The following is a 27,525-nucleotide window of genomic DNA, read 5'->3' on the forward strand; positions in this document are numbered from 1 at the left end:
TTTAATTTGAATGATGAAGCCATCTTTCATCAACTATGGGAGTCCTTCTGACACCCTGAGAGAAGGAAAGCAAGGTTCTAGAATGAATATGCCCAACTATGGTGACCTCCAGAAGGATACCTTCCCTATAAGACCACTGTCTCAGAAAAGAGCTCCGTTCAAGTCGCTATTAGGTAGCCTTACAGCTGGAGTCACTCTTCTACACTTGGCAGATTCTAGCTGATGATGTCATTGACACAAAGAAGAAAATGCAAAATAGGCAGCCTTACATCAGCTCCCTGGCGAGGATCACACTTCCAGCTGGGGCGTGAGACCAGCTGCACTCTGGCCATGGTTTTGCAGAGTGCTCTGGAGGCAGTGTGGCTGGGGCTCCTCCTCAGCTCTCCTTGGAAGCGTGAGTAGGCTCCTTCCCCAGCTGGTCTTGGGAAAACATATGCCACTGTTTTAAATTTGGGCTCACTTTTTTTTTTAAGTTTTTATTTATTTTCGACAGAGATGCAGATGTGGGAGGGGTGGGGCCGGGGGGGGGGGCGTGTGGGAGAGAATCCAAAGCAGGCTCCACGCTGTCAGAGCAGAGCCTGATGTGGGGTTTGAACTCATGAAACTGTGAGATCATGACCTGAGCTGAAACCAAGAGTCAGACACTTAACTGACTGAGCCACCCAGGTGCCCCAATTTGGGTTCGCTTAAAAAAGAAAACAGAAAAACCAGCTTTGTTAATACTCACTGCGCCACAGGGGCAATCAGCAAGCCCGATAGCAGCACAAAAATCACAGCCCTTCTTTGTTTCCTGCAGTTGCAGAGAGCAAGGACCAAGTGTTTCAGCCTCCTGGCATGGCTTCTCCGGAGGGCGCTGTGGTGGAAATCTCCTGCAATCACTCTATATCCAATGCTTACACCTTCTTCTGGTACCTTCACATCCCAGGACATGCTCTGAGACTCCTGGTTCAGGGTTCCAGGTCTTCTCAGCAGGGACGCTACAACATGACGTATGAGCGATTCTCTTCACTGCTGCTCATCCCCCAGGTGCAGGTGGAAGATGCTGCCACTTACTATTGTGCTCTGGAGGGCACAGAGGCAGGGAGCCTATGAAGAGCTGAGCAGAAACAGGAAGAGGCACAGCCTTTGCAGGAGGCAGAAAAGAGGGGAGCCATAACTGCTTTCCTCCCTGATTCAGCGTGCCCCAAGCATGTCCACTTGGCACTATCAGAAAACATTTCGAGTGCAGACACACTACGTGAGAGCAGATGGACATGGGAAAATATGCTTGTAGGGGGTGATTCAATAATGGTGCTGCAGATCCGTATTTCAAATAGTTTTCTGGATAACTGAGACACTTTTGAGGATTTTCTTTTGAGATCTCACTAGATTATTTTTGCCTTTAAATGTTATCTGCTAGCTTCTGCTTCTTTGCAGAAATATTTTTAAGACATGTGTCCATCTTGTAAAGAATAGTTTAGTTGAGGGGCGCCTGGGTGGCTCAGTCAGTTAAGCATCTGACTTCAGCTCAGGTCATGATCTCACAGTTCGTGAGTTTGATCCTTGCATTGGGCTCTGTGCTGACAGCTCGGAGCCTGGAGCCTGCTTGAGATTCTGTGTCTCTTCTCTGTTCCTCCCCCACTCATGCTCTCTGTCTCTCTCTCTCTCTCAAAGATAAATAAACGTTAAAAAAAAAAAAAGAATAGTTTAGTTGAAATTGGATAATATCATAAGAAGTGGAAATGGAATAAATGAGTGAGTAGTTTCTACCAACAGACCGGAGTGTGGAACCTTAATCCAGCCATCTCGGTATCTTGCTTAGAATCTAACATACAGACACAGTGAGGATGCCAGTGTTGATCAGTGTATAAACTATCTCTTTTTTAAGTTTTATTTTTTATAAGTTTATTTTGAGAGAGAGCATGCAAGTGGGGAAGAAGCAGAGAGAGAGAGAGAGAGAGAGAGAGAATCCCAAGCAGGCTCCACACTGTCAGTGCAGAGCCAGATGCGTGGTTCAAACTCATGGAACTGTGAGATTATGACCTGAGCTGAAACCAAGAGTCAGATGCTTAACCGACTGAGCCACCCAGGTGCCCCAGTGTATAAACTATTTGTAAAACTCAATCTCTTTCCTGATATTTATTTTTTTTTTTTTAATTATTTTTTATAACATTTTTTATTTATTTTTGGGACAGAGAGAGACAGAGCATGAACGGGGGAGGGGCAGAGAGAGAGGGAGACACAGAATCGGAAACAGGCTCCAGGCTCCGAGCCATCAGCCCAGAGCCTGACGCGGGGCTCGAACTCACGGACCGCGAGATCGTGACCTGGCTGAAGTCGGACGCTTAACCGACTGCGCCACCCAGGCGCCCCAATCTCTTTCCTGATATTTAATGTAAAAATAGATATGAATGGAAGTTGTAATTTATTCTTCCCATATCCTTGTTAAATTATGTTGGTCTTACTACCCCAGATATGACCCTCTCACTTTATAGACTGATGCCCAAGGGTAGGCCAGTGTTTTCTAAACCTTTTCATCAGAAGTATCTGGACTTTTGGAAAGGAGGGGTTTGCTGTTTTCCAGATTAATTGAATCTGTTTTCAGGGCTGGGGCCCAGAGTCTGTATTTTCCATAAAGATCTCTCTGGTAATTCTGCTGCTCAGTCAAGTTTGATCTGGGAATCCTGGACTCTGGACCCCAGGTCTTGAGGTTTTAACCACTATTCTCTACTTCCTTGCACTTGGAATTATATTAATAAGGAAGTGTTTCAGGAAGTGGTCCCTACAGTGCCAGTGTTTGCTTACATAGTAGGTGTTCAGCAGGTGTTTACATATGGAACAAAAAGTAAAAAGTGAAAGATATATGATTTGAAGAGAAACCAGAATATTATATGGAACAAAAAGTAAAGGGCAGATTGCTGACCACAGAAGAAAGGAACATTCTAGTAATAGGAAATATCATAAAGTTTTGTTTTGTTTTTTTTTTTTAGTGGCATAGTCTTTCTTTTTTTTTTTTTTTTAATGTTTTTATTTTATTTTTGAGACAGAGAGAGACAGAGCATGAGCAGGGAAGGGGCAGAGAGAGAGGGAGACACAGAATCCGAAGCAGGCTCCAGGCTCTGAGCCATCAGCACAGAGCCCGATGCGGGGCTTGAACTCACAGACTGTGAGATCATGACCTGAGCTGAAGTCGGACGCTCAACCGACTGAGCCACCCAGGCACCCCAAAATATCATAAAGTTTTACCAAGATGTCTTAAATAGCTTGGATCTGAACCCCAAAATTTAATGACACCTAAATATCGCCATTGGATACAAATATGAATTGACATATTGTTACTAACATATTGTTAGTAACACTTCTTTAGGCATATTCTATTTTCAGTGATTGCTTGTTTAAAAGGGTGTTGTCTTATGTTTTTAACCAAACAAAATATTTGGGAAGAAGAATCATGTGTTCTTAAGAGTCCTGCACAGTGCCATGTATACTGTTGTTGCTCAAGAAATAGTGAATAAGTGTATAGCCCTCTCATTGCTTTGGCAAACAAGGAAAGAGACAGAAAATTCCCTTTGGTTATATAGGAGGTTCTTTTCAGTTCACTGAAGAGTATATGTGTGGTGTATTGAAAACCCTACCTTTTATATTGGTGTCTTGACTCTATTGTTTTTTTTTTTTTTTTTTAGTTTTTAAAAGTTATATACTTACATATTTTGAGAGAGAGAGAGAGAGCACAAGTGGGGTAGGGGCAGAAAGAGAGGGAGACAGAATTCCAAGCAGACTCCATGCTGTCAGCGCAGAGCCTGATTTGGGGCTTGAACTCATAAACTGTGAGATCATGACCTGAGCTGAAATCAAGAGTCGGAAGCTTAACTGACTGAACCACCCAGGCGCCCCTTGATTCTAGTGTTCAAACCATCAACAACTAGTCTTCCTACGGATTTTTTCCAGCTCACTTGTAAACCATCAGAGGCATTATTACCCAAAGGGGAAAGTGGGAAGAGAATGAAATAAAAGAAGAAGAAAATGCAGCTGAGGGGAGAGGAATTACTTTGACAATGGCAGTGATAGTTCAACCCCAAAGGAATAACATCATGAAGCTCTCATTCAGTTTGATGGTGAAGAGGAAAAAACAGAAGAATCCACAGGAGAGTACAATTCCCTTTACTCTCAAACTCTGGAGATTTGCATGCATGTAAAGATTGCCATCTTTTGTTGTTGATGTTGTTTACTTCCCATAGAAACAAAACAAAAGAAAAAATTCCTAGGTGAAAAAGTTGTTGTGGGGATTCCGAGAATAAACATGGGGGGCAGAGCTGAAAAGCTTACCTGACAGGCCAATGCCGGTGGCATGGAGCCGTGTGAAGCCTTTCTCTGGATTGGTCTGCTCTGTCAGCTGCTGGCTGTGTCGGCACTAGTGGTAAACTTTTCTTGGGGGCGGTATCTGGGCTCTTCAATATGTGAGGATTGCCTCAGAGGGGTATGGGTCTGCCACTGTTTCCATGAGAGACCTAAGACTTTAAATCACTCTCAGATTAGGACTTATCCTGCCTTCCTCCAATGGGCCCTGCCTTCTCTAACCTCACTTTTTCTATTCTTCTTGTGGGTAAGTTCACAGACCTATCTGGGAGATTTTCCTGCACATCTGAGGATCAGGGCACTAAAGAGGATGAGTGGGGATTGGAATACTGAGTAGCTTTCGTTTTCTTCCAAGGGTTAGTGTCATGGGTTGAACTGTGTCCCCCTAAAAAAGATATGTTGAAGTCGTAGCATCCTGTACCTTGGAATGTGACCTTACTCAGAAATAGGGTCTAGAGGCAGTAGAGTTAAAATGAAGTCATTAGGTTGGGCTTTAGTCAAATATGACTGCTGTCTTTAGAATCAGGGGAAATTTGGACACAGAGACAGACACGTACAGATGGGAGACAATGTGAAGAGACATAGAGACATGGCCAAGTGACTGCGGTGATACATCTATGAGCCCAGGAACACCAACAGTGGTCCGCAAACACCAGAAGCTTGAAGCAAACACACTGTGCTCCTGTGGCTTCTATACTTTTGGGGACCTGGAACAGTTTACAGGTTTCCTTTTTTTTTTTAATGTTTATTTAAAAAAAATTTTTTGGGGGGTGCCTGGTTGGCTCAGTCAGTTGGGCATCCCTTTGGCTCAGGTCATGATCTCTCAGTCTGTGAGTTCAAGCCTCACGTCAGGCTCTGCGCTGACAGGTCAGAGCCTGGAGCCTACTTCAGATTCTGTCTCCCTCTCTCTCTACCCCTCCCCCACTCACACGCTGTCTCTCTCTGTCTCAAAAATAAAATAAAATAAAATAAAATAAAATAAAATAAAAACATTAAAAAATTTTTAAAAAATAAAAAAAATTTCTAAAAATGTTTTATTTATTTTTGACAGAGAGAGACACAGAGCATGGATGGGGGAGGGGCAGAGAGAGAGGGAGACACAGAATGCGAAGCAGGCTCCAGGCTCTGAGCTGTCAGCACGGAGCCTGACGTTGGGCTTGAACCCATAGACTGTGAGATTATGACCTGAGCCAAAGTCAGACGCTCAACCAACTGAGCCACCCAGGCACCTCAATATTTATTTATTTTTGAGAGAGATAGAGACAGAGTATGAGCAGGGGGTGGGGCAGAGGGAGACACAGAACTCAAAGCAGGCTCCAGGGTCTGCACTGTTAGCACAGAGCCCGACAAGGAGCTCGAACTCACAAACTGTGAGATCATGATCTGAGCCGAAGTCGGACGTCCAACTGACGGAGCCACCCAGGTGCCCCCACATGTCTCCTTTATAATTTTTTTACCAGATCTCACATTGCCACTGAGCAGTTTTTCTTTCCATAGTAAATATTTGTTTTCCTAACCGTTTATTATATGTATGCAACATTTAAAAAAACCAATTATTTAAAAAAACATTTTTTTAAAGATTTTCTTTTTAAGTAATCTCTGTACCTAACATGGGGCTTGAACTCACAACCCTGAGATTAAGAGTCACATGCTCTACCAACTGAACCAGCTAGGGGCCTTGTATGCCACATTTTTTATTTCTCTCTCTATTGTACACCTCAAACAGTTTCTGGTTGGCTTGTATTTCTTTAAAAATACAATTCCTAGAACTTACAACACATCTCAAGCGTAGCTTGAGCTATCATTAAACTAAAAGGAATCAGTAAGGAAACTGGGTCCAGGTGAGGGAAAGTACTGGGCCTAAAGAAAGTAGAAAATCTCTTCAGTCCATGGAGATGAGGAGGGTCAATGATTTATGGTGTCCTCTATTGGAAGGAGAGAAGTTAAATCATGGGTTTCCCCCTTTTCTTCTGAGAGTTCCCTAATTTATGTGAAATAAGTATTATTTTCTTAGTTGGCTTGAATCCCATGTTTCATATGAAAAAAACCACCGATTTTCCTTTCTGTTCCAGTAACTTTATCTTGTGCTGATTTTTCTCTGATACTTCTATCATGAATATAACCTACATTTCAGAGTCTGATGTTTGCAAAGGGCTTTCTCATTATTTTACATGAATCCTCTCTTGTTGTCTCCTGGGAAATCAGTGACATTTACAGCATTCTGATGTTTATAAATAGTTCAACGGGAAAGGCAGTAGGCAGTCTGAAAGAAGGACCTGGGATCTCAGACTGAAGCTCCTTGACATTGCTGTGGGCCACATCTTCTTCCTTGTACTCCAGCCCATAGGTCCTGCTGGGTCGTAGTTGCCCTCATTCGCAGGTGTCCCCAGGTCATGGTAATTTCTTCCTTCTCCTTCCCTTCAGGCCTACAAGTGGTTCAGTCTTCTGGCTGTTGCTAGGCCCTGGGTGCTTCACCTTCTCTTCCACGTTTCCCTTAAATCTGCCCACAAAAAGTTTAAAATATCCTTTTCATTAAGCTTTGTTCCAGATATCCTCTTGAGGTGATTGCCAGGGCCCTCAAAGATGCAAGGCTAACACTCCTCTTAGGCGCTAGGCAGAAAGAGAAGGAATTTATTATAGGTTCCTATTCATCACAGGCCTCCTGCGGTTTGAGGATGAGTACTTAAAGCTAATTTACATATTCCAAAGAAAGACATTATCATAGTGTTAAGTGTTAAGTGTTAAGTATCTCGTACATTTATGTACGAGATACTTAGCAAAGCTTTCAGAAACAGCTATGATCCGCTTTTCTTCTGATTCGAAGCAAAGAGATTTTCTAATCTCTTTCTCAAATATATGGTTTATTTGGACATTATTATTTTTAATGTTTATTTTTGAGAAAGAGAGAGTGAGCAGGGGAGGGGCAGAGAGAGGGAGACACAGAATCCAAAGCAGGCTCCAGTCTCTGAGCTGTCAGCACAGAGCCTGATTTGGGGCTCAAACTCTCAAACTCACGAACTGAGCTGTGAGGTCATGATCTGAGCCAAGGTCAGAGGCTTAACCAACTGAGCCACCAATGCTCCTGGACATTATTTAAAGGAAAAATAAGGCATATCAGAGGAATGATGTCTTTATATTGATACTTACTTGTTTCATTTCAATAAAGTTTATTGAACAATTGCTCTGCCACTATTGTGGCATTTTTTAAGTACAACACTTTACTCCTCTTGAAATGAGCCCTTTATCATCATAGTACCTCAAGCTTACTTAACCATCAAGTTTTGAACTTTGTTCTAAACAGCCTCCCCACGTGGAAAATCTCTATTTTTCAGCTCCTTCACAGAGGGCTTTTCCTTTTGTCTTTATAATCTACTATTTAACAGGACAACTGTATCAGGAGGAGCATATAATACCATCCCTTCCTTTTCTCTCCTTAAAAATATTTAAAGGCTGGGTTCAAGTTCATTTTGTATGAATCTTTATTTAAAGGTCATTATGGGGAGGGTTCTCCCACAGGCCCAACCTAGAAAACAAAACAATTATTTTTCAGTCCAAAGGGTTTACATAGAAGCTGGCTCTAATTTATTTCTGAAGAGAACAAGGTTCTCTTCCTCTCTGATTTCTCTTATCTCTTACCTTCTTCTCCTATTTTGCCTTTTCTTATCTCTCATTTTTCTTTTTCTTTCCCTTTTCACCCAAAGCTATGCTTTTCCTCCTCTTTTCTATTTATTTTCCCATTCTATTAAAAAATTCTACTTCCCTTCTGTCTTTTATGTTATCTAAATAGAGCACAAACCAGTGAAAGCTTGATCCACTCGACATGTGTTTTTTCCACTTTGATTCACAGACTCCTGCTTCTTTTCCTTGAACAGCAAATTCTCCCTTTGTGGCTCATGGAAAGTGTAAACATCCAGAATTCTGGTCCTATGATGGTAAGACTTGGAAACTCCAGCTACTTGATGATAAAGTTACCAGGCTCTGGGGTGCCTAGGTGGCTCAGTGGGTTAAGCATCAGACTTCAGCTCAGGTCATGATCTCATGGTTCCTGAGTTTGAGCCCCACATCAGGCTCTGTGCTGACAGCTCAGAGCCTGGAGCCTGCTCCGGATTCTGTGTCTCCCTCTCTCTTCTGCCCCTCCCCAGCTTGTGCTCTGTCCTCTCTCTCTCAAAAATAAATAAACATTAAAAAAAATTTTTTTTAAGTCACCCGGGTCTGTGTGTGGGTGCTAGGGGGCGATGTAGTGTGAGGCTTGTTCCAGGTGCAAGAGGAGTAGTAGTCTGGCTTCCTCACCTAGCTTTGCAGAGTCTGGGCCAAGAGCTTGCTCAACAGAAAGACACAGGTGCCAGGAAACAACAGGTTCCCCAAAGCAGAGCCATTTATTAAAACTCTGCCCTGACAAAAGGGTGCTGATCCCTCTTTGAGAGCCTGTTCTCCAGGGTGGGACTTAATCTCCAGGTGGGGTGGGCTGGAAAGGAGTCCCCAGCCAGCGCGGCTTAACCCGTGGCCTCTGCATGCATCTCGATGCTTGCAATTGTCTTCACACTGAGTGAGTAATATGCCTTCCCCATTTTCCACTTGTATTACCCACTTACATGCTTTACAGCAGCTTCACTGATGGAGTGTGGATTCATTTACAGGTGGGCTGAGAGCTCAGTCGGTGTCTCAGCCAGATCAGGTCACTGTTGCCGAAGGGGATCCAGTGACTGTGAAATGCAACTATTCAGTTTCTGGAAGCCCGTATCTCTTTTGGTACGTCCAACATCGCAACCAAGGTCTCCGGTTCCTTCTGAAATACATCACAGGAGCCAACCTGGTCAAAGGCAACTACGGTTTTGACGCTGAATTTAATAAGAGCCAAACCTCTTTCCACCTGAAGAAACCATCCGTCCTTGGGAGTGAGTCTGCTGTGTATTTCTGTGCTGTGACAGACACAGTGGTGGGGGCTGGAGGCGGAGCTGAGCACAAACCCCCGAGTACCACAGTGAAACTGTTTTCTCCAAGCCTGTATGGCTCTCCACAGAAGGTGGTGTGGCTCTAGGATATGTCACTCATCCTAACTAAATTACAATTTCAAGCCACAGAATTTGTTCATGGGACAGATATTTATGAATCCTTATGTGCTCGGTACTGTACTGAGCACTGATGACAAATAGATGTAGGAAGCTATCCTTGCTTTCTATGTGCCCCATGTGATCCCCAAACATTTACGAACCCAGTGTAATTCTCACAACTGTTAGCATGAGGTTTACTTTGCCGGTGAAGAGACTAAGGCCCAGAGAACTTAAGTTCTCACTCAAGTCACAAAACCGTGAAACGGCGAATTGCAACCCAGGCAGTCTGTCTCTCAGGTGCCCGGTCTAACCGCTCCCCTGCTCTGGCAGCCTCAAGGCTCTCTGAGGGCATGAGACTGATTTCGGCAATGGGGCAGCTCCAACTCCCGGGATGGTTCCTGCCAAAAAGAGTGCTGTTGGCTGTAGAGTGAACCAACAGCGACTCAGAACAGTTTGGCAAGTGCCAAGATAGAGGATGGCACAACATGTGATGTGCGATGGGGAAGGGGGCAGGTTAGCTCTGCTGTGAAGGAAGGAGAGGGTGAAGCTATAGTGCAAGGAGAATTTGAATCAAGGGAGAATTTAAACATGTAGTTTAAACATGCAGGCTGCTTTTGGCTCCTCTGCTCACATCTTACATACACCCTTGAGGGACTGGACTTGATGCCTCTCTCTCTCTCTTTTAAGTTTATTTATTTATTTTGAGCAGAGAGAGGAGAGAGAGAGAGAGAGAGAGAGAGAGAGAGAGAGAGAGAGAGTCCCAAGCAGGCTCTCTGCTGTCAGCGCAGAGCCCGATGCAGGGATTGATCTCACGAGCCATGAGATCATGACCTGAGCTGAGATCAAGAGTTGGACTCTTGACTGACTGAACCACCCAGGTGTGCCAGAGCAATATACTTTCATTTTCTCATTGTTTATATTCTTTTAATTTCTTATCTACTGAGAAGAACTTACCTTCTTTTTTTACTTTTTATCACCTGTTGGCTTAAAACTCCCAGTTTTTATTACATATCCTGCTAAAATGGCCTTATCTTTCGGGAATTGATTTTGTGGGATGTTAAGGGGAATCCTGGCACTTTTCTTTCCTATTTTCTTCTTTTAGCAACAGATAGGTAATTTTTTGTATGTTTTAATTGTCACGATGCTCAATTTCAACCTGTCAATAGCTCCATAAACAAAACTGAACCTGGGTCAATCGGCCTGATTCTTTTGCCCTAAGGACTATTAGATGTTTCCACGTAATCTGTTATGGACAATGACTGAGACGACTACTGTTCTCGCCTAATCAATTTTTCCGTGAAGGCTGTTAGTTTCTCTCTTCTTATGTGTCTTCATATCTGAGATGAACAGTATGGACCTTGGAGGGTCACATACTCACATATTACAGAAGGAGGAAATGTCAGAACAGTCACAAATCACATCACGTCTCTGCAATCATAAGGATGAGAAAATTGTGCATCTGTGGGGATTGTTATTATGCATGGTTTCAGGTGAAAGGGAAGAATGCTCCTGAGTTACCTGATGTTAGAAGTTTGCTGGGGTGCCTGGGTGGCTCAGTCGGTTAAGCGTCCAACTTCAGCTCAGGTCACGATCTCGCGGTCCACGAGTTCGAGCCTCGCGTCGGGCTCTGGGCTGATGGCTCAGAGCCTGGAGCCTGCTTCGGATTCTGTGTCTCCCTCTCTCTCTGCCCCTCCCCTGTTCATGCTCTGTCTCTCTCTGTCTCAAAAATAAATAAACGTTAAAAAAAAAAATTAAAAAAAAAGAAGTTTGCTCAGCGTAAAGGCACAAGGCTCACCAGAAGAACTACTTCTGCTTGGCCTCCAGAGGGCAATGATGCACACGCTAGAATTATACTTGAAGATCTCCTTCCCTCCCAACCATCCTTCCTTTAGCTCCTCCTTCACAGAGCTGAGTGAAGAGTCCAGATGGAGCTCTTCACAGATGGTGGCATATGAGGAATTTAGAAGTCAGGAAACACCCAGATTTTCAAGGAAAAGACTCTTCCAGACGTCTCTGGAACACAATTACACAAGATTCTAGGGCACCCACCATACACATTCTTCCTTGTTCCAAGGGTACTGTTTCCTCAACCATACTCCTTCTTGCTCAGGAAAGATCTTCAAAAAGGAGACTACAGTTTCTTCAGTCCTCAGCCATGAGCTTGGCTCCTGTCCCCATGCTTGTGTTTATGATACTTTTTGCCCCGAGTGAGTAAAATTCTATTTCATCTTCTTGTTCCCTACCGGTACAGTATTACAACTGGACTCTGAGGAGAGACACCTCTTCTTAATCGGTAAGTCTTTCCTGGTCTCACTGACTCAGCATATTGATGTTTCAGGAGGAACCGGAGCCCAGTCAGTGACCCAGCCTGATGTCCACATCACTGTCTCTGAAGGAGCCCCTCTGGAGCTGAGGTGCAACTACTTGTCTTCTGTTCAGGTGTATCTCTTCTGGTACGTGCAGCACCCCAACCAAGGACTCCGGCTTCTCTTGAAGTACATATCAGGGGACATCCTGGTGAAAGGCACCAAAGGTTTTGAGGCTGAATTTAGGAAGAGTGAAAAGGCCTTCCACCTGAGGAAACCCGCGGTCCAGTGGAGCGATGCGACCAAGTACTTCTGTGCTGTACTTCTGTACTGTGACACAGTGCCTGGGACTGCAGGGGGAGCTGAACACCAACTTCTGCTGAATGTGAGGCTTCCAGTGACTCAAGGGATCAACCTGGGGCACTTTCAGTGAGACCTTATGTTCTATGGTGACAAGATGGACAGAGGGGACTAAACTGCTTAGTTCTTGTGCAGACATGGTTCTAATCTTCCAAGAGTCAGGATTCATGAGGAAAGGACAACTTATGAAAAAACAAACAAACAAACACAATGTCACCAACAGACTGGAGACTGGAACTTGCTCAGAGAATCACTTTGGATGGGACAGTGGCAGGGATGGGTTTTGTGCTGCGATTGCCATTTGACTTGTGACCAGAGAGGAGAGTACTATGACAGTCTACGCCGATGGTTGTAATCCACTAGGGACACTCTAAGCTTCCCCCTAACTGAGGAACTTTCCTTAAGATCCTAGATAATTCCATCTGTGTGTGTGCCTATTTGAAAAACTGAATGGAAAGAGGAAGGTTAATATTAGAGGAAGCGACTGAGGAAAATGTGATAAAATAAAATCACCAAGCACAGGGAGAATTTTTAGTGAATGCTTCTGTCATTTACTCAGCTCTTTCATGTTAACATCATCTCAAAAAGATGGAGTTAAGATTTCCATCAATCCATCACTGGATGAGGTTGAGGAAGGTCGGGGCTATGCTAATATGACAGAGATGATTACTAGAGTGGAGTGAGAGTAGGAATCTGTTAGGGTCAAGTCAGCTGGAGGCTCTAGTAGTGAATATTTATATTTTCCTTTACCTAACTTTTGTAACTAAGAATTCCCACTCTTCTTCTTCTCCTCCTCCTCCTTCTTCTTCTTCTTTTTCTGGAGAGATAGAGACAGAGAGCAGGGGAGTGGCAGAGAGAGAGGCAGAGAGAGAATTCCATGAAGGCTACATGTTGTCAGTGCAGATTCTGGTGCAGGGCTTGATCTGAAGGCCATGAGATTATGATTTGAGCTGAAATAGAGAGTCAGACACTTGAACCACCTGAGCCACCTGGAGTTCCCAAATTTCCCTTTTTTAAAAGATACTAATCATGTTGGATTAAATTCCATTCAAATAACCTCATATAACTTCATTATTTCTGTAAAGACAATTTGTCTAGGTAAGGTCATATTCTAATTTGCTAGAGATTAAGACTCCAAGTCCCCCCCCCCCCCCCGTTGGTGCGTGTTGGGGGGGGGCACAGTTCAACCCATAACACCACAGCCATTAACAATTACTTTCATTCTAAAGACTGATACATGGGAAAACTACTGTTTCTTTCTCTACTTGCTTGATATCCAGTAACGTTCTCCCTGGGCAAGATAATAGATAGCAACACAGAGATATCAAGTTACATTTGTTGACCTGAACAGTAAGATCATTTTTCTTGTGATTTCCTATGTTAAACATAGTTTGCATTTGTATAGAACATTAAGGCTTAGAGAGAATTTTCTTATGCATACTTAATTGATCTTTTAATCTCTCTCATAGAGATGAAGAGAACAAATGCTTTGCACTAAATACACAACTAGCAAGTCCTGAGAATCACTTACAATTCTCTTTGTCGAAATCCTCATTCAGGGTCTTTTTTTCCTTTGCAAAAAATATACTCCATAGTCCATGTGACCAAGCCCAACCACTTGCTACTCTGTTTAACAAAGATTATAATTTCCATAAATTGCTGGGTCTGAGACATACTGACTTTTGAGAAACATTTCTTCTGTCCAGGTATAGTGACCACTTGGGGTCGCTGTTGTAATTAGTTGACTCTATTTTGCTTTATTTATGTACAAGGTGTTCTAGAGTCTTTAGCTTCCCCTGAAATACTTCTTTTCTCCTCCATTTGCTACTGCGGGCAAGTTGGTTATTTATTCATGACCTGTGATATCTAAAATGTTACTAGAAGTCATCCGCATTCACTAATGTTTACTTGAGGAAATGGAAAAATTGTTCACTTAGAATAAATTGGGCAATTCTAGACCTAAAAGTCACCTCCTAAATATTTTCTAGTGATTTTCCATTCGCATATTATATGAGCCAAGGAATCACACCACATCAATGCGAGTATCTAGTATGTTTTGATTATTGTAGTTGGCAGATTCCATTAACATTAGGTGTTTTGGGGATTTGTCTCTTTTCCTAAATGGTGTTTGTTGTTGTTGTGTTGTATGTGCATGAGTTATTACTATTATTGAATTTATATTGGATATGTCTTGATGGAAGAGTGAATGGCATTATTTTAAAAAATCATGTGTAATAAAAGCAAAAATGAAGTCTTGGGACCTCATGAAGATAAAAAGCTTGTGCACAGCAGAGGAAATAATCAACAAACTAAAAGGCAAGCGATGGAATGGGAGAGGATATTTGCACTGACATAGCAGATAAAGGTTAGTATCCAAAATCTATAAAGAACTTATCAAACTCAACGCCCCCCCTCCAAATAATCCAGTGTAGAAATGGGGGAAACACATGGACAGACACTTCTCCAAAGAGGACATGCGGATGGCTAACAGACACATAAAAAGATGCTCGACATCACTCATCATCAGCTAAATACAAATCACAACCACAATGAGCTCTCACCTCACATCTATCAGAATGGCTAAAATTAACAACGCAGGAAACAACAGATGTTGGCAAGGATGTGGAGAAAGGGGAGCACTTGGGCACTATTGGCGGGGATGCAAACTGGCGCAGCCACTCTGAACAAAATTTTTTTGAGATTCCTCAAAAAATTAAAAATGAAGCTGCCGGGGCGCCTGGGTGGCTCAGTCGGTTAAGCGTCCGACTTCGGCTTAGGTCACGATCTCGTGGTCCGTGAGTTCGAGCCCCGCGTCGGGCTCTGGGCTGATGGCTCTGAGCCTGGAGGCTGCTTCCGATTCTGTGTCTCCCTCTCTCTCTGCCCCTCCCCCGTTCATGCTCTGTCTCTCTCTGTCTCAAAAAAAAAAAAAAAAAAAAATGAAGCTGCCTTACAACCCAGCAATTGTGCTATTAGGTATTTATTCAAAAGATACAAAAATGCTGATTCGAAGGGGTGCATGCACCCCAATGTTGATAGCAGCACTGTCAGCAATAGCTAACGTGTGGAAAGAGACCCAGTGTCCATTGACTGATGAATGGATAAAGATTTGATATATGTGGAAAAGTTAGAGAAAGACAAATACCATATGATTTCACTCATATGTGGAATTTAAGAAATAAAACAGATGAACATAGGGGAAGGGAAGGAAAAGTAAGATAAAAACAGAGGGAGGCAAACCAATAAGAGATTTTTAGTTACAGAGACAAACTGAGGGTTGCTGGAGGGGTGTTGGGTGGGAGGGATGTGTTAAATGGGTGACGGGTATTAAGGAGGACACTTGTTGGGATGAGCACTGGGTGTTATATGTAAGTAATGAATCACTGGGTTCTACTCCTGAAACCATTCTTACACTATAAGTTAACAAACTGGGATTTAAATAAAATTTTAAAAAACATGTATATAATCCTGCACAACTACTTTCACTGATTCAGATGAGAAGGAAGGGCTTGAAGAAATTGAAGTTCAGACCAGGGAAGTTGCTCAAGGTCAAAAGATGGCAGAACTAGGACTTGAAATTAAGTCTGTCTGACTCTGAATTTGAGTGCCTTTTCTTCTTCATCACCTCACTTCCTCTCTGGTTGGGTGAATGATTCGGCATCAAATGTCCTAGGCCAGCTGGTCAGTAGGGACCAGTGAGGGGTCTCCTCCTCTGTGCAACAATTGTTAAGTGAAGTCTGAGATGCAGTTGTTAGATGTGGACTTAGTGAGATTATAAAAGGACACCAGGGTGTCAGGAGAGGAAAGGTCCAGTTCAGACAAGCTCATGGGCTCTTTTGTGGAATAAGATTAGCATTTCCCGTTCATCTGGTTGCATAGGACGAATGGAGAGGATTCCAGGCATATAGGACCAGGTCAGGGGTCATTCTCAGCTTTATGAGTATCACACTGACTACAATCAATGGCCGCCTTCTGGGACTGTGGGAAAAGTGATGTGATGGGGAATAAGGAGCCTGGTGGAATCTACCCTCTGATATATTAGCTTCCTTCAGACCAAATCTACAAGGGGTTATACCTTCTCAAAGAACGAAAAGGAAATCGGGGTTGCTGTGCTGTTGTGCTGGAAGCTTTTACCTTTTATTCTTCTTCCTGAGTGTTCAGTTGAACCTTAGGGGGAAGCTTATCTGGGGAGGTGCTGTAGGTGTTATTGGCTTATGCTGGAGACAGCCCCAGGTGACACCTGCTGGGGACAGCCCTAGATGACAGCTGCTGGGGACAGCCCTGGGTGACAGCTGTTAGTGTGGCTCTGGCTTTGCTGCTGTGCCTCTTTTCTGGTTTGTGTCCCAAGCCAGTCTCAGACTCTGCAACAGGACCGTGACCCCAGGGCTGGGTTTAGACCTAGGATATGAGGCAGGTGACAAGAGTGACTGTGCTCTTGCTCTTGGGTGAGTTATTTTGGGATTAAAAGGAATTAGGGTGTGGCTGGGACTAGACGCTGGACTCTTGCCTGTTATCATTGCTCTTTACCTAAGATGTCAAGGACTGGCTGTGGGGTCCTGTGTTTCTCTAGGTAGAACCTCACCATTCATGCAAGGGGTGACTCAGGGCAATAAAGATGTTCTGGGTAACTGAGCCCTGGGAGATATTACCCCTCCATGGATGGGAGATATTGCCCCTGTTACTTTTGTACGCATGTTCCTGGGTTCTCAAAATAAATATTTTTAAAAAGTGTCCTAAAACACAAATGGGAAGGAAATTGCATGTGTCTGCATATGGTGGGGAAGGAGGATGTGCGGGTGGATTTGACTGTGAGAGAGAACCTGGAGGGTGCCGAGTTGGACCTTCAATTCACCCAGTTTCAGGATAGGAGCTAGTATTGTGTGTTGACTCCTTTTACAGGTACTTTGGGCCTCGCTAAGATCACCCAGCCCGTATTCATCGAGTCCTACGAAGGACAAGAAGTGAACATACCCTGTAACCACACCAACATTGCTACAAGTGAGTATATCTGCTGGTACCGACAGTTCCTCAACCAGGGACCACAATTTGTTATTCAAGGATTTAAGACAAACGTGGAAAATGAAGTGGCATCCCTGTTCATCTCTGCGGACAGGACATCCAGCACCCTGAGCCTACCCCAGGCTGCCCTGAGAGACACTGCTGTGTATTACTGCACCGTGAGTGACTCACAGTGAGTCAGATGGGGCTGCACCTGTACGATATCCCCTGTGGGGTGGGAGGCAGAGCCCAGGGGAAGCCCCAAAGAGTTTTGCCTTCTGAACTGTTTATTGTACTTTATTGTTTCCAGAAGACATTAGCAAATCCATGTATCATTTTTGTATTTAAAAACATTTGAACTTACTTTTTTTGTTAGGTTTATTTTTATTTATTTGGAGAGAGAGAAAGAGTAAGCAAGAGAGGGACAGAGAGAGAGGGAGGAAGAGAGAAAGAGAGTCCCAAGCAGGCTCTGGCTGTAATCATGAAGCCTGATGCAGGGCTTAAACTCACAAACTGTGAGATCATGACCTGAGCTGAAGTCGGACTCTCAACCGACTGAGTCACCCAGGTGCCCCAATTAATTTATTTTAAAAGAGAGAGAGAGAGAGAGTGCACACATGCCTGCAGAGGAAGGCCAGAGAGAGAGAGAGGGAGAGAGAGAATCCCAAGCAGGCTCAGATCTGTCTGCTCAGAGTCTGACGTGGGGCTCCATCCCATAACTCTGGGATCATGCCCTGAGCTGAGATCAAGAGTGAGATGCTAAACTGACTGAGCTACGCAGGTGCCCCATTTTTTTTTTTTTTTTTTTAGAGAGAGAAAGAGAGAGAGTGTGTGAGTGGGAGCAAGGGGCAGAAGGATACAGAGAGAATCCCAAGCAGGCTCCACCCTGCCAGCACGGAGCCTGACTTGGGGCTTGAACCCAAGTACTGGGAGATCATGACCTGAGCCAAAATCAAGAGTAGGACGCTCAACGGACTGAGCCACCCAAGGGCCTGAAGTCCCTATTTCTGTCAGAGTTGTGTCACTTTCCTTACCCTCCATTCCAACTTTCCATCTTTCCTACCTAAAACAGTTTTGAAAAACAAGACAAAAAGGTGGGGAACGTTGGATATGATATCTCTCTTTACTGCTTCCTCTACCCCCTCCAGCCTGAATCCTCTCCCCCAACACATTGACACCCCTGAGAAACCTTACACACGCAGCCAAGGTGGGGCCATCATTGCTGGAGTTTCCTGTAAAGAAGCAAAATGAGAAGATGAAGCATGAGTGGGATTGGTGCTCAGTGATTCTGGAGGGACGTGGTGACTGTTGACAACACAACTTCTCTGGACCCAAGACTCTACACTCTTCAGAGTAGGGGTGAAGGCAAGTCAGCGACTAGACAAGGAGTCATGAAGAGACAGCGGGGAGCCCTGCTGGGGCTTCTGTGGGTGCAGGTTTGCTGTGAGACGGGGGCGGGGGAGATTCACAGCCCGCAGTGGAGGGGGAGCTGCACAGAGCTCCTGCAGGGTCTACACCCTCAGCGGTGTTCCCGGGAATACTCTATAGGTTTGAAAACTGCCTCAGTGGCTCTGCAGTGACTTCTTTTGTGTTTGTTTTTGTCTTTCAAAGCAGGGGTGAGAGGGATGGACATGGAGCAGACACCTGCAGCCCTGAGCCTCCAGGAGGGAGCCAGCTCTACCCTGAGGTGCAATTTTTCCAGCTCGGTGACCAACGTGCAGTGGTTCCGACAGAACCCTGGGGGCGGCGGCCTCACCCGGCTGTTTTACATAGTTTCAGGGATGAAGCAGGATGGGAGGTTGAACTGCACGGTGAACACTAAGGACCGGCACAGCAGCCTGCACATCAGGGCCTCCCAGCAGGAAGACTCAGCCACCTATCTGTGTGCTGTGGAGGCACAGTGCTCCCTGCTGCTCTGCAGCCTGTCCCCAAACTGCAGCTGGGCTCCCAGCCCAGCCTCCTCCACCAGGAAGCCTTCCTGGCTCAGTTTCATTTGCACAGCTTTATGTTTCGTTATTCATTTTGTCAGTCTTTTAATTCTGTCTATAATTATAAACTTATAATGCTAACATGGAGCTCTTAGAGATGCTAAACACAGTGGCAAGGTTCAAAGCCACGTTTAAGTAAACAGTGGAAATGTCCAACTCAGGGTCAAAGCTAGAGCTTCAATGAGCAGAGACTAGATAGGTTACTATGGCGTGAAGTCCACACATGTTACGTGTTGCTGCTACAACTTACCTGTTAATGTGAACATGTAGCTCAGCTTTTAGGAAGGGTAAAAAAGTGCCTGGTCTTACTTGGTCATGCTTGTATTTATGACTTTTAGTGCCTAGAGGTCCCGAATAACAAATATAATAGCAAAGCAGCTAATGTTTAGGGAACATTATGTGCAATGAGCACCACACAAACACCTTTATTACCATGTCACCTCCATAACACCTTATGATGCAGGTACTGTGTTGTCCCCACCCCCACAGTTTTACAACGAGGGTAAGAAGCTTAAAAAGTAAAAAGGTAAATGACTTTGAAAGGCCAAGTTGCTAATTGGCTGACCCACTACTGGAAGAGAAGCAATGTGACTTCATCCCACGTTCTTTTTTTAAATGTTTATTTATTTATTTTGAGAGAGACAGAGAGAGAACGAACATGAGAGGGAGAGGGGCAGAGAGAGAGAGAGAGGGAGAGAGAGAATCCCAAGCAGCCTCCACACTGTCAGTGAGGAGAGGAGCCTGATGTGGGGCTCAATCCCATGAACTGCAAGATCATGACCTGAGCTGAAATCAAGAGTGTGACGCTTAACTGACCAAGCCACTTGGGTGCCCCTCAGATCCCATGTTCTTTTTTTTTTTTTCAGATCCCATGTTCTTAATCCCTACATTCTTACTACCTTTTCAGGAACCTCTAAATCAAATTATTTAATATGATTTTTAATATTATTATTTAATATTGATATTATTAATATTGATAAATATGCAGAATGTTTTCATACATGTCAATGAATAAAGAAGCATATTTTGACAATTTCTAATTAGTGACATCTAAGGTAAAGTTAGTTGTTGAGGTCCTCTATGAAGTGATGACTCCCCTATTGTTATCTGTTCTACAAAAGCACCCACTGCCATTTCTAGCAAGTCTCAGTGACCCAGGCAGCAAAAGCCAGTAGACAAATGAGACCAGACTCATGCCATGAGTAAACCTTGGCCCTATCAGCCATCGGGAATCTGCTTTCTCCCAAGAGAGAAGTAGTCAAAATTATTTCATTTGGAGTTCATTCAAACATACATTCACTCTGGACGCCTGGGTGGCTCAGTCGGTTAAGCATCTGACTTCAGTCTGGGTCATAATCTCGCTGTTCCCTAGTTTGAGCCCCACATTGGGCTCTGTGTTGACAGCTCGGAGCCTGGAGCCTGTTTCAGATTCTGTGTCTCCTTCTTGCTCTCTGCCCCTTCCCCACTCATGCTCTGCCTCTCTCTCTCAAAAATAAATACACATTAAAAAAATTTTTAAAAAGCACAAAAATCATACATTCACCCAACAAGTATTTATTCTGTAGCATGATGTGACAAGCACTCATGTGGAGGTTGAAGATATCTGATTTCACATTACAGACAAGCCTCCCATACATATGGAATTTTTATTGTACGATGGGGAGATAGGGCAAGGAAACAATTGAACAAATGACTTCAAAATATAAGTGATATTAAGAAAATAAAATGTGAAGGAGAATCGCAGTGGTCATGGAGCTTTCTGGAGTGGTGACATTTGAACTGAACCTTCAGTAATGAAAATGACAAAACACAAGGTGTTAATACCTGGGGTAAGGAAGAGTTTTCAAATGCAACAGTTGCCATTAGGCAAAAGCAAATTTGGTATATTTGTGAAAGAAGGCTGATGTTCCCAGAAGGCAGTGAGAAGGAGAGTGGTGGGTGATGTGTCAAAGAGGGAGTTAGGGGTCCAGTCGTTATGTGGCCTTATACCATTATGGTTAGGTTCGCACATTATTCTATATGTAATGGAAGCATTTGAAAGGTTTTATTTTATTAAAAATTTTTTTTAAACATTTATTTATTTTTTGAGAGACACAGAGAGACAGAGCACAAGTAGGGGAGGGGCAGAGAGAGGGAGACACAGATTCTGAATCAGGCTCTGCTGAGCTGTCAGCACAGAGCCTGACATGGGGCTCTGACTCACGAACCTTGAGATCATGACCTGAGCTGAAGTCGGACTAAACCACCCAGGCACCCCTGAAGGGTTTTAAATAGGTGTTCTAATTTATATTTCAGAAGGATCACAGTCCATGCTCTGAGGAATAGCTCATGGGGGCAGTGTGTGGCAAGACTATGGCACAAAGACAAAAAGAGCTTCCAAGACCCAATGAAACCTGGTGGAGGCCAAGTTCTGGGAGGGGTCCTATAATATAGTCACATTTTCTATATGTGAAGATTTCAAAAGGAAGTTATTTTAATAGCAATTGGTTAAAACCAATTTCCCATGCTAACTACCCTTATATCAGGCCTTCCCTTGTTTTAGGTGGTGTTGGAGTGGCTTCAGACATTTTTGGGACTCTGGCTAAGGTGAGATGGAGTTGAGGACACATTTAGTTTACATTAGGTGACATATATTTATGTGATTTGTAGTGATTTCTATGTAAAGTTTCTGCTAATCATTCCTAGTGTAAGAATTGCTTTCAGGAATATTTCTTCTGCCTACTGTGTCCACTCTCCAAGCATTAAGACGTGAAATGGCACAAAAGTGGCTTGGACATGGGCTATGGCCCTCAGTACTTAAGTATGTGGGTAGAAGAAAAGAATCATGGTTTGAAATATACAGAGATGTACATTGTAACTTGCCTGTTCTAGGTACCTCCTGTAAGTGGAAGGAAGCCTACAATAATTATCCTTTTGTGTCTGGTTTATTTCACTGCAGCCTGTCTTCCAGGTTCATCCATGTTGTAGCATGTGTCAGAATTTCATTCCTTTTTAAGCCTCAGTAATATTCTGTTACATAGGTATACCACATTTTTTTATCCATTTGTCAGTTGATAGGCATTTGGGTCATTTCTACTATTGGGCTATTATGAATAACGCTGTTATGAACATTTGTGTACAAGTTTGTAAAAATATGATTTTTAATCAGAGCCTTGAAGAATAAGAAAGAATTAGGCAAAGCTAGTTAATTCATGGGAGTGAGGATCTGTAGTATAAGAAAAGATAGAAGAAGTAGTCTGGGGCCAGACTGTGCAGATCCTTCCTTATAAGGAGTGTAGATTTTATTCTAAGTGTAATGTCAAAGCCATTGACTGAATAAAAGCTCCATAATGACATGATCTAATTAGTGTTTTAGTGCTGTCACTCTTGCTGCTATGGAGGGAATGGGTTGTAGAGAGCAAAAACAGAAAGGAGACTACTGAGAAGACTATTGCAGTGGTTCAGGTGAGGGGGGTAATAGCCTGGATTAAGGTTATGGTGGTGAGTATTGGAATTTGTGACTGCATTCAAGATGTATTTATCAAGGGGCACCTGGGTGGCGTAGTTGGTTGAGCATCTGACTCTTGACCTCAGCCCAGGTCATGATCTCACGCTTCACTGGGCTCTGCTCTGATGGTGCAGAGTGTGCTTGGGATTCTGTCTCTCCTTTTCTCTGCCCCTCTCGGGCTTGTGCACGCGTGCTCTCTCTCAAATAAATAAAAGCTTAAAAAAAAAAAAAGATGTATTTGCCAAATGTTTCCAGAGGGGTGGTGGGTGAGGAAGGGGCAACATGGCAGAAGGGTAGTGGGAGATACAGGATTCCAGTTATGGAATGAGTAAGTCACGGGAATAAAACATGGCACAACGAATATGTCAATGATACTGTAGTAGAGTTGCATGGTGACAGAGGGATCTACAGTCGTGGTGAGTGCAGCGTAATGCTTAAACTTGCCAAATCACTATGTTGTGCACCTGCAACTAATGTAACATTGTGTGTCAACTACACACAAATAAAAACAGTTAATAAAGAAGATGTATTTATTTCTTCCATCAGGTTTTTAAAAAAATTGAGATATAATTGACATATAGCATTGTGTAAGTTTAAGATGTACAAGAGTTTGGTTTGATATGTTTATATATTGCAATGTGATTACCACCATGTCATGTCATGTATCATTTCTTTTTCTATGGTGAGAACAATGAAGATCTAGTCTCTTAGCAATTTTGAAGTTAATCATACTGTATTTTTTATTATAATCACTGTGCTCTGCATTAGATCTCCATGACTTATGTATCTACTAGTTCTAAGTTTGTAGCCTTAAACAATCTCTCCCTAACCCCCAGCTCCTGATAAGCACCATTCAACTGTCTTTTTATGAGTTTGGTTTTTTAAGATTCTACATATAAGTGATATTATATAGCATTTGTCTTTCTCTGTCTGACATATTACACTTGGCATAATGCTTCAGGGTCCATCCATGTAGCAAATGGCAAGCTGTCCTTCCATCTCGTGAGTGAATGATATTCCATTATATAATATACACCACATCTTCCTTATGTGTTTATATGTTGACATGTGTCTGATTTCAAGTAGACTAAGCCTGTTGAAAAAACGTTGGAAAACATGTAACTTCTTCAAATTTATTTAAAATGACTCAATGCTGTGCTGAGATGAGATGGAATTCTGAAATCTACATTTACACGACGTTTTCATTCTGTGAATCCAGTAACTTCTGACTGGAGACACACTAAGAACTTAATTTATTCAACCTATTGTTTTGTGTGTCAGTCTCCCATAGATACAGGATGAGAGGATTTGACCAGCTGGTTTAGCAGATGGGGACCCGACCACCAGATGGCAGAGCATCTCTGCTAATGTAGATATGTGAAAGGGTCCTTTTGGTTGACTCTGTAAGAGTTGGCTAAAGACAGAAGGAGATGCCTGTGTAGACAGTTTAAGAAACCACTGTGCTTTGGAGGAAATCAAGAGATAACTTGGTAACAGAAGTAGCTCTCCTGGCTGGAGACTGCCGGTCCCAATTGGAAGAAGCATGAAGACACTCATTGGACCTTTGTTCCTGTTCTTGTGGCTGCAGCTGGACTGTGAGTGGAAAGCTTTTGGGAACAGGGTGTCTTAGTAAATATTCGTTAGAAGTCTATATGGGAGACTGGCCTCTTCCAAATTTCCTGAAGTTGCTGCAGCAAAAAAGAAATGCAGGGGCACCTGGGGTGGCTCAGTTGGTTAAGCGTCCGACCCTTGGTTTCATCTCATGGTTTGTGAATTTGAGTCTGTGTCGGGCTCTGCACTGACAGTGTGGAGCCTGCTTGGGATTCTCTCTCTCTCTCTCTCTCTCTCTGTCTCTCTGTGTGACCCTCCACCCCTCCGCTATCTTTCTGTCTCAAAATAAATAAATAAATATTAAAAAAAAAAAAAAAAAGCAAACTCTGGAGAATGGCGACCTGATGCTCTTGCCTGGCTTTTCTTTTTGCACAGGTATGAGTAGAGGAGAAGAGGTAAAGCAGCACCCTTCTTTCCTGAGTGTCTGGGAGGGAGACAGCTTTGTTATCAACTGCACTTACACTGACAGTGCCTCCACCTACTTCTTTTGGTATAAACAAGAGCCTGGAAAAGGCCTCCAGTCGCTTATATATACTCTTTCAAGTATGGACAAGAAACAAGAACAAAGGCTCACTGTCCTGTTGAATAAGAAGGACAAACATCTCTCCCTGCAAGTCACACGCACCCATCCTGGGGACTCAGCCACCTACTTCTGTGCAGTAAGAGCACAGTGGTCCCCAAGCACCTGCAGCCTGTCTCCAAACCTAAAACTGGGGTGGAAGCCTCACTCTTTTTATTTTGCCACAAGCCTTCAAGTTAGAGATTTTGCTGTATTGAATTTTAAACATATAAACATTCTAAATGATTTGAAGAGTCAGTTTCAAGTGACCCAATAAGTGTCAGAACATTTGGAACGAATACTGAAGGGAGTTAGTGATTTCTTAGTTAAATATCTAGACTTTAAGATTGACTTTATGAGTATCATTCAGAGTTCTCCTCTACCAAGGACATCTTGGTGTCAATGTCAGAGAGTGTTCTTTTTGATGGGAAGATTTTTATCTTTTAATAATAGCATTTATTAACTTTTTGTTATGATAAAAATATTAACTCTATGTTATAAGAAGAAAACCAAAAAGATATATAAAATATAGAGTCAAAATATAATGCTATTATACAGATAAATCACGGCTAACATCTTCTTCATTAAACTCTTGTTAAAAATTAGAAGCACACTAGGGGCACCTCAGTGGCTCAGTTGGTTGAGCATGTCACAGTTTTGTGGGTTCAAGCCCTGCATTGGGCTCCGTGGTGGCAGCGTGGAGCCTGCTTGGGGGTTTTCTCTCTCTCTGCCCCTCCCCCGCTCACGCTGTCTCTCTCAAAAATAAATAAAAAGAAACTTAAAAAAAAAACTAGAAACACACAGACTACTATTTTGACTTACTTCCACTCAATGTTATATCATAATCTGAGCATTTCACATTTGCCAAATCTTATGAAATTGAACTTTTAATGCTTTTATTAGTGATTTTATGTCATCATTTTCTTTCTTTTTTAAAATGTTTATTTATTTTTGTTTAAATTTTTATTTATTTTGAGCAGGAGAGAGAGAGAGGGAGAAAGGGACACACAGAATCCAAAGCAGGCTCCAGACTCTGAGCTGTCAGCACAGATCCTGATGCTCACAAACCACGAGATCACGACCTGAGCCGAAGCTGGACGCTCAACCAACTGAGCCACCCAGGCACCCCAGTGTCACCATTTTGCTTCTGTAATCATTCCCTTATATTTTGGTGAAAAACAATATTTTTCTTAACTCAGACGTTACCCTTAAAACAGTTTTTTAAGTATAGTAGCTAAAATAACAACAACAATAATAGTAATAATTAGTATAAAGACAATGGAAAAACAAGAAATGGACTAAAATATGAAAGACTTTGAATAAAACAAAAGGGGAATTTTAAATTAATGGGGAAGAACAGGATTATCCTCAAATTATGTTGTATCAATTGTTCAGGTCAGAGGTTCTCAGACCTTCCCCAAAGCATCCCTATAGAGCAGGGAGAACAAACGTGACTTTCCTTTTTGAAATCTGGATGTGAGGTGAGGGCACTATAGCCCAAAGCAGTCTGGTGAAAGTGCAGACAGTTGCATGTTTACTTTAAAATTTATGGGTGATCATTTTTATTTTAATGCATTATGTACCCATATTAATTTTAGAGCTTAATAATTGTAAATCACTTACCAGTTTACCTATTCTCCAATTTTTCAGTAATATTAGTGCTCCCAGATGATGCATTATATTTACTATGTTTTGTCTTGAGGACAAGAGTCCTCTAATTTGAGAAGCACAGAGTTGACTATTTGAAAACAAAAGTGTTGCAAAATCATGAGGCAATCAGTAAATGTTGGTTGAACAAATAAATGAAGTACCTCACATAAATAAATTCCAGAAGTATTAAGAATTAAGTCACAGTTATTAGTAAAAAATGCAAATGCATTTGTTAATCAAGAAACTGAAGGGAGAAGAATTCTCTAAACTTAAGAGCAATGGAAGAAATCAAGGGAAAAATAGATTTGATTACATAAATATTAAAAGCTAATTTATTATATGAAAAACATGACAGAAATTATATTAAAACCACAGCTTACTATTACTTTGCTGCTAATGTGACAACAGATTAATAATATCTCTGAATAATTTCTACATGTGTAAGAAGGAACACATTGATATTGAAATAGGTAAATATTCAGCAGGTACGCTGAGGGAGCTTACACAGGAAAAATTACCATGCTTCACAAAAACATGGAAAATGTTTAAGCTCACTGGTATTCATAGAAATGTAGAAAAATAACTTAAAAAAAAACCATTAGGGAGTTGTAGGAATAATTTAATAGTGATTTAAAGAATAGAGAACTTGAGCAGGATGCTGTGAAATAAACAGACTAGTGAGATAGTAACTTTGTAAGCTATTTTGGAAAGTAATTTAAAAAGCATGACTTCCTGGTCTAAAAACAGATTAATTTCCTTGTAATTTTTTTCCTAGAAAATTTGTCTTCCGGAAAACCCTCCATGCATATGAAAATTATTATTTACAAAACTATTTGGGAAATTATTTATAGTATCCCAAAATTGAAACCCAAAATGTCTAATCTTAAAGGGAAGGGCTTAACCACCCAAATGGAATATTAGATAGTGAATAAATGGTATTTATGAAAGAGAATCTATAATGGTTATTTAAAAGTGATCACTGAAAAGAATCAAGATATTACTGGTGTGATTATTACTTAATATTGCTACTTAGTGAAAATCTGAGCAGCACAAAGGTTGGAAAGTAAGACACCAAGATATTGGTAATGTATATCCTTGCTTAATAGGATAAGTAGTGATTCTTCTCTTTTTCATATTTTCTAAAGTATAAGTCTTATTTGATTTAAGGTATCTCTAATCCATC

General features: G+C 42.4%; 1 long non-coding RNA gene and 4 gene segments (V, D, J or C); 4 read left to right on the plus strand and 1 right to left on the minus strand.

Annotated features, from left to right (window-relative positions):
• Nucleotides 1-280: 280 nt before the first annotated feature.
• LOC131516891 (T cell receptor alpha variable 2-like) lies at nt 281-1,459 on the plus strand. The segment is given in 2 exon segments: nt 281-394; nt 797-1,459. Coding segments are annotated over 2 exon segments (360 nt in total).
• Nucleotides 874-9,129, minus strand: LOC131516892 (uncharacterized). Its single transcript, XR_009264288.1, has 4 exons — nt 8,928-9,129; nt 6,612-6,945; nt 4,306-4,493; nt 874-977 (listed from the first exon to the last, which is right to left on the minus strand). It is a non-coding gene; the product is annotated as an uncharacterized LOC131516892 (long non-coding RNA).
• LOC131516890 (T cell receptor alpha variable 3-like) lies at nt 8,788-9,418 on the plus strand. The segment is given in 2 exon segments: nt 8,788-8,881; nt 8,973-9,418. Coding segments are annotated over 2 exon segments (426 nt in total).
• Nucleotides 9,419-11,230: 1,812 nt separating this feature from the next.
• On the plus strand, nt 11,231-14,962 carry LOC131516893 (T cell receptor alpha variable 8-3-like). The segment is given in 2 exon segments: nt 11,231-11,593; nt 11,725-14,962. Coding segments are annotated over 2 exon segments (657 nt in total).
• Nucleotides 14,963-16,217: 1,255 nt separating this feature from the next.
• Nucleotides 16,218-27,525, plus strand: part of LOC131516894 (T cell receptor alpha variable 4-like) — a 51,490-nt gene continuing 40,182 nt past the window's right edge. The window contains 3 exon segments of the V gene segment in view: nt 16,218-16,494; nt 16,949-17,240; nt 18,196-18,490. Of these exon segments, the coding sequence occupies nt 16,455-16,494; nt 16,949-17,240; nt 18,196-18,298 (435 nt within the window).

Source organism: Neofelis nebulosa, chromosome 7, assembly GCF_028018385.1.
Source record: "Neofelis nebulosa isolate mNeoNeb1 chromosome 7, mNeoNeb1.pri, whole genome shotgun sequence".
Classification (NCBI taxonomy): Eukaryota; Metazoa; Chordata; class Mammalia; order Carnivora; family Felidae; genus Neofelis; species Neofelis nebulosa.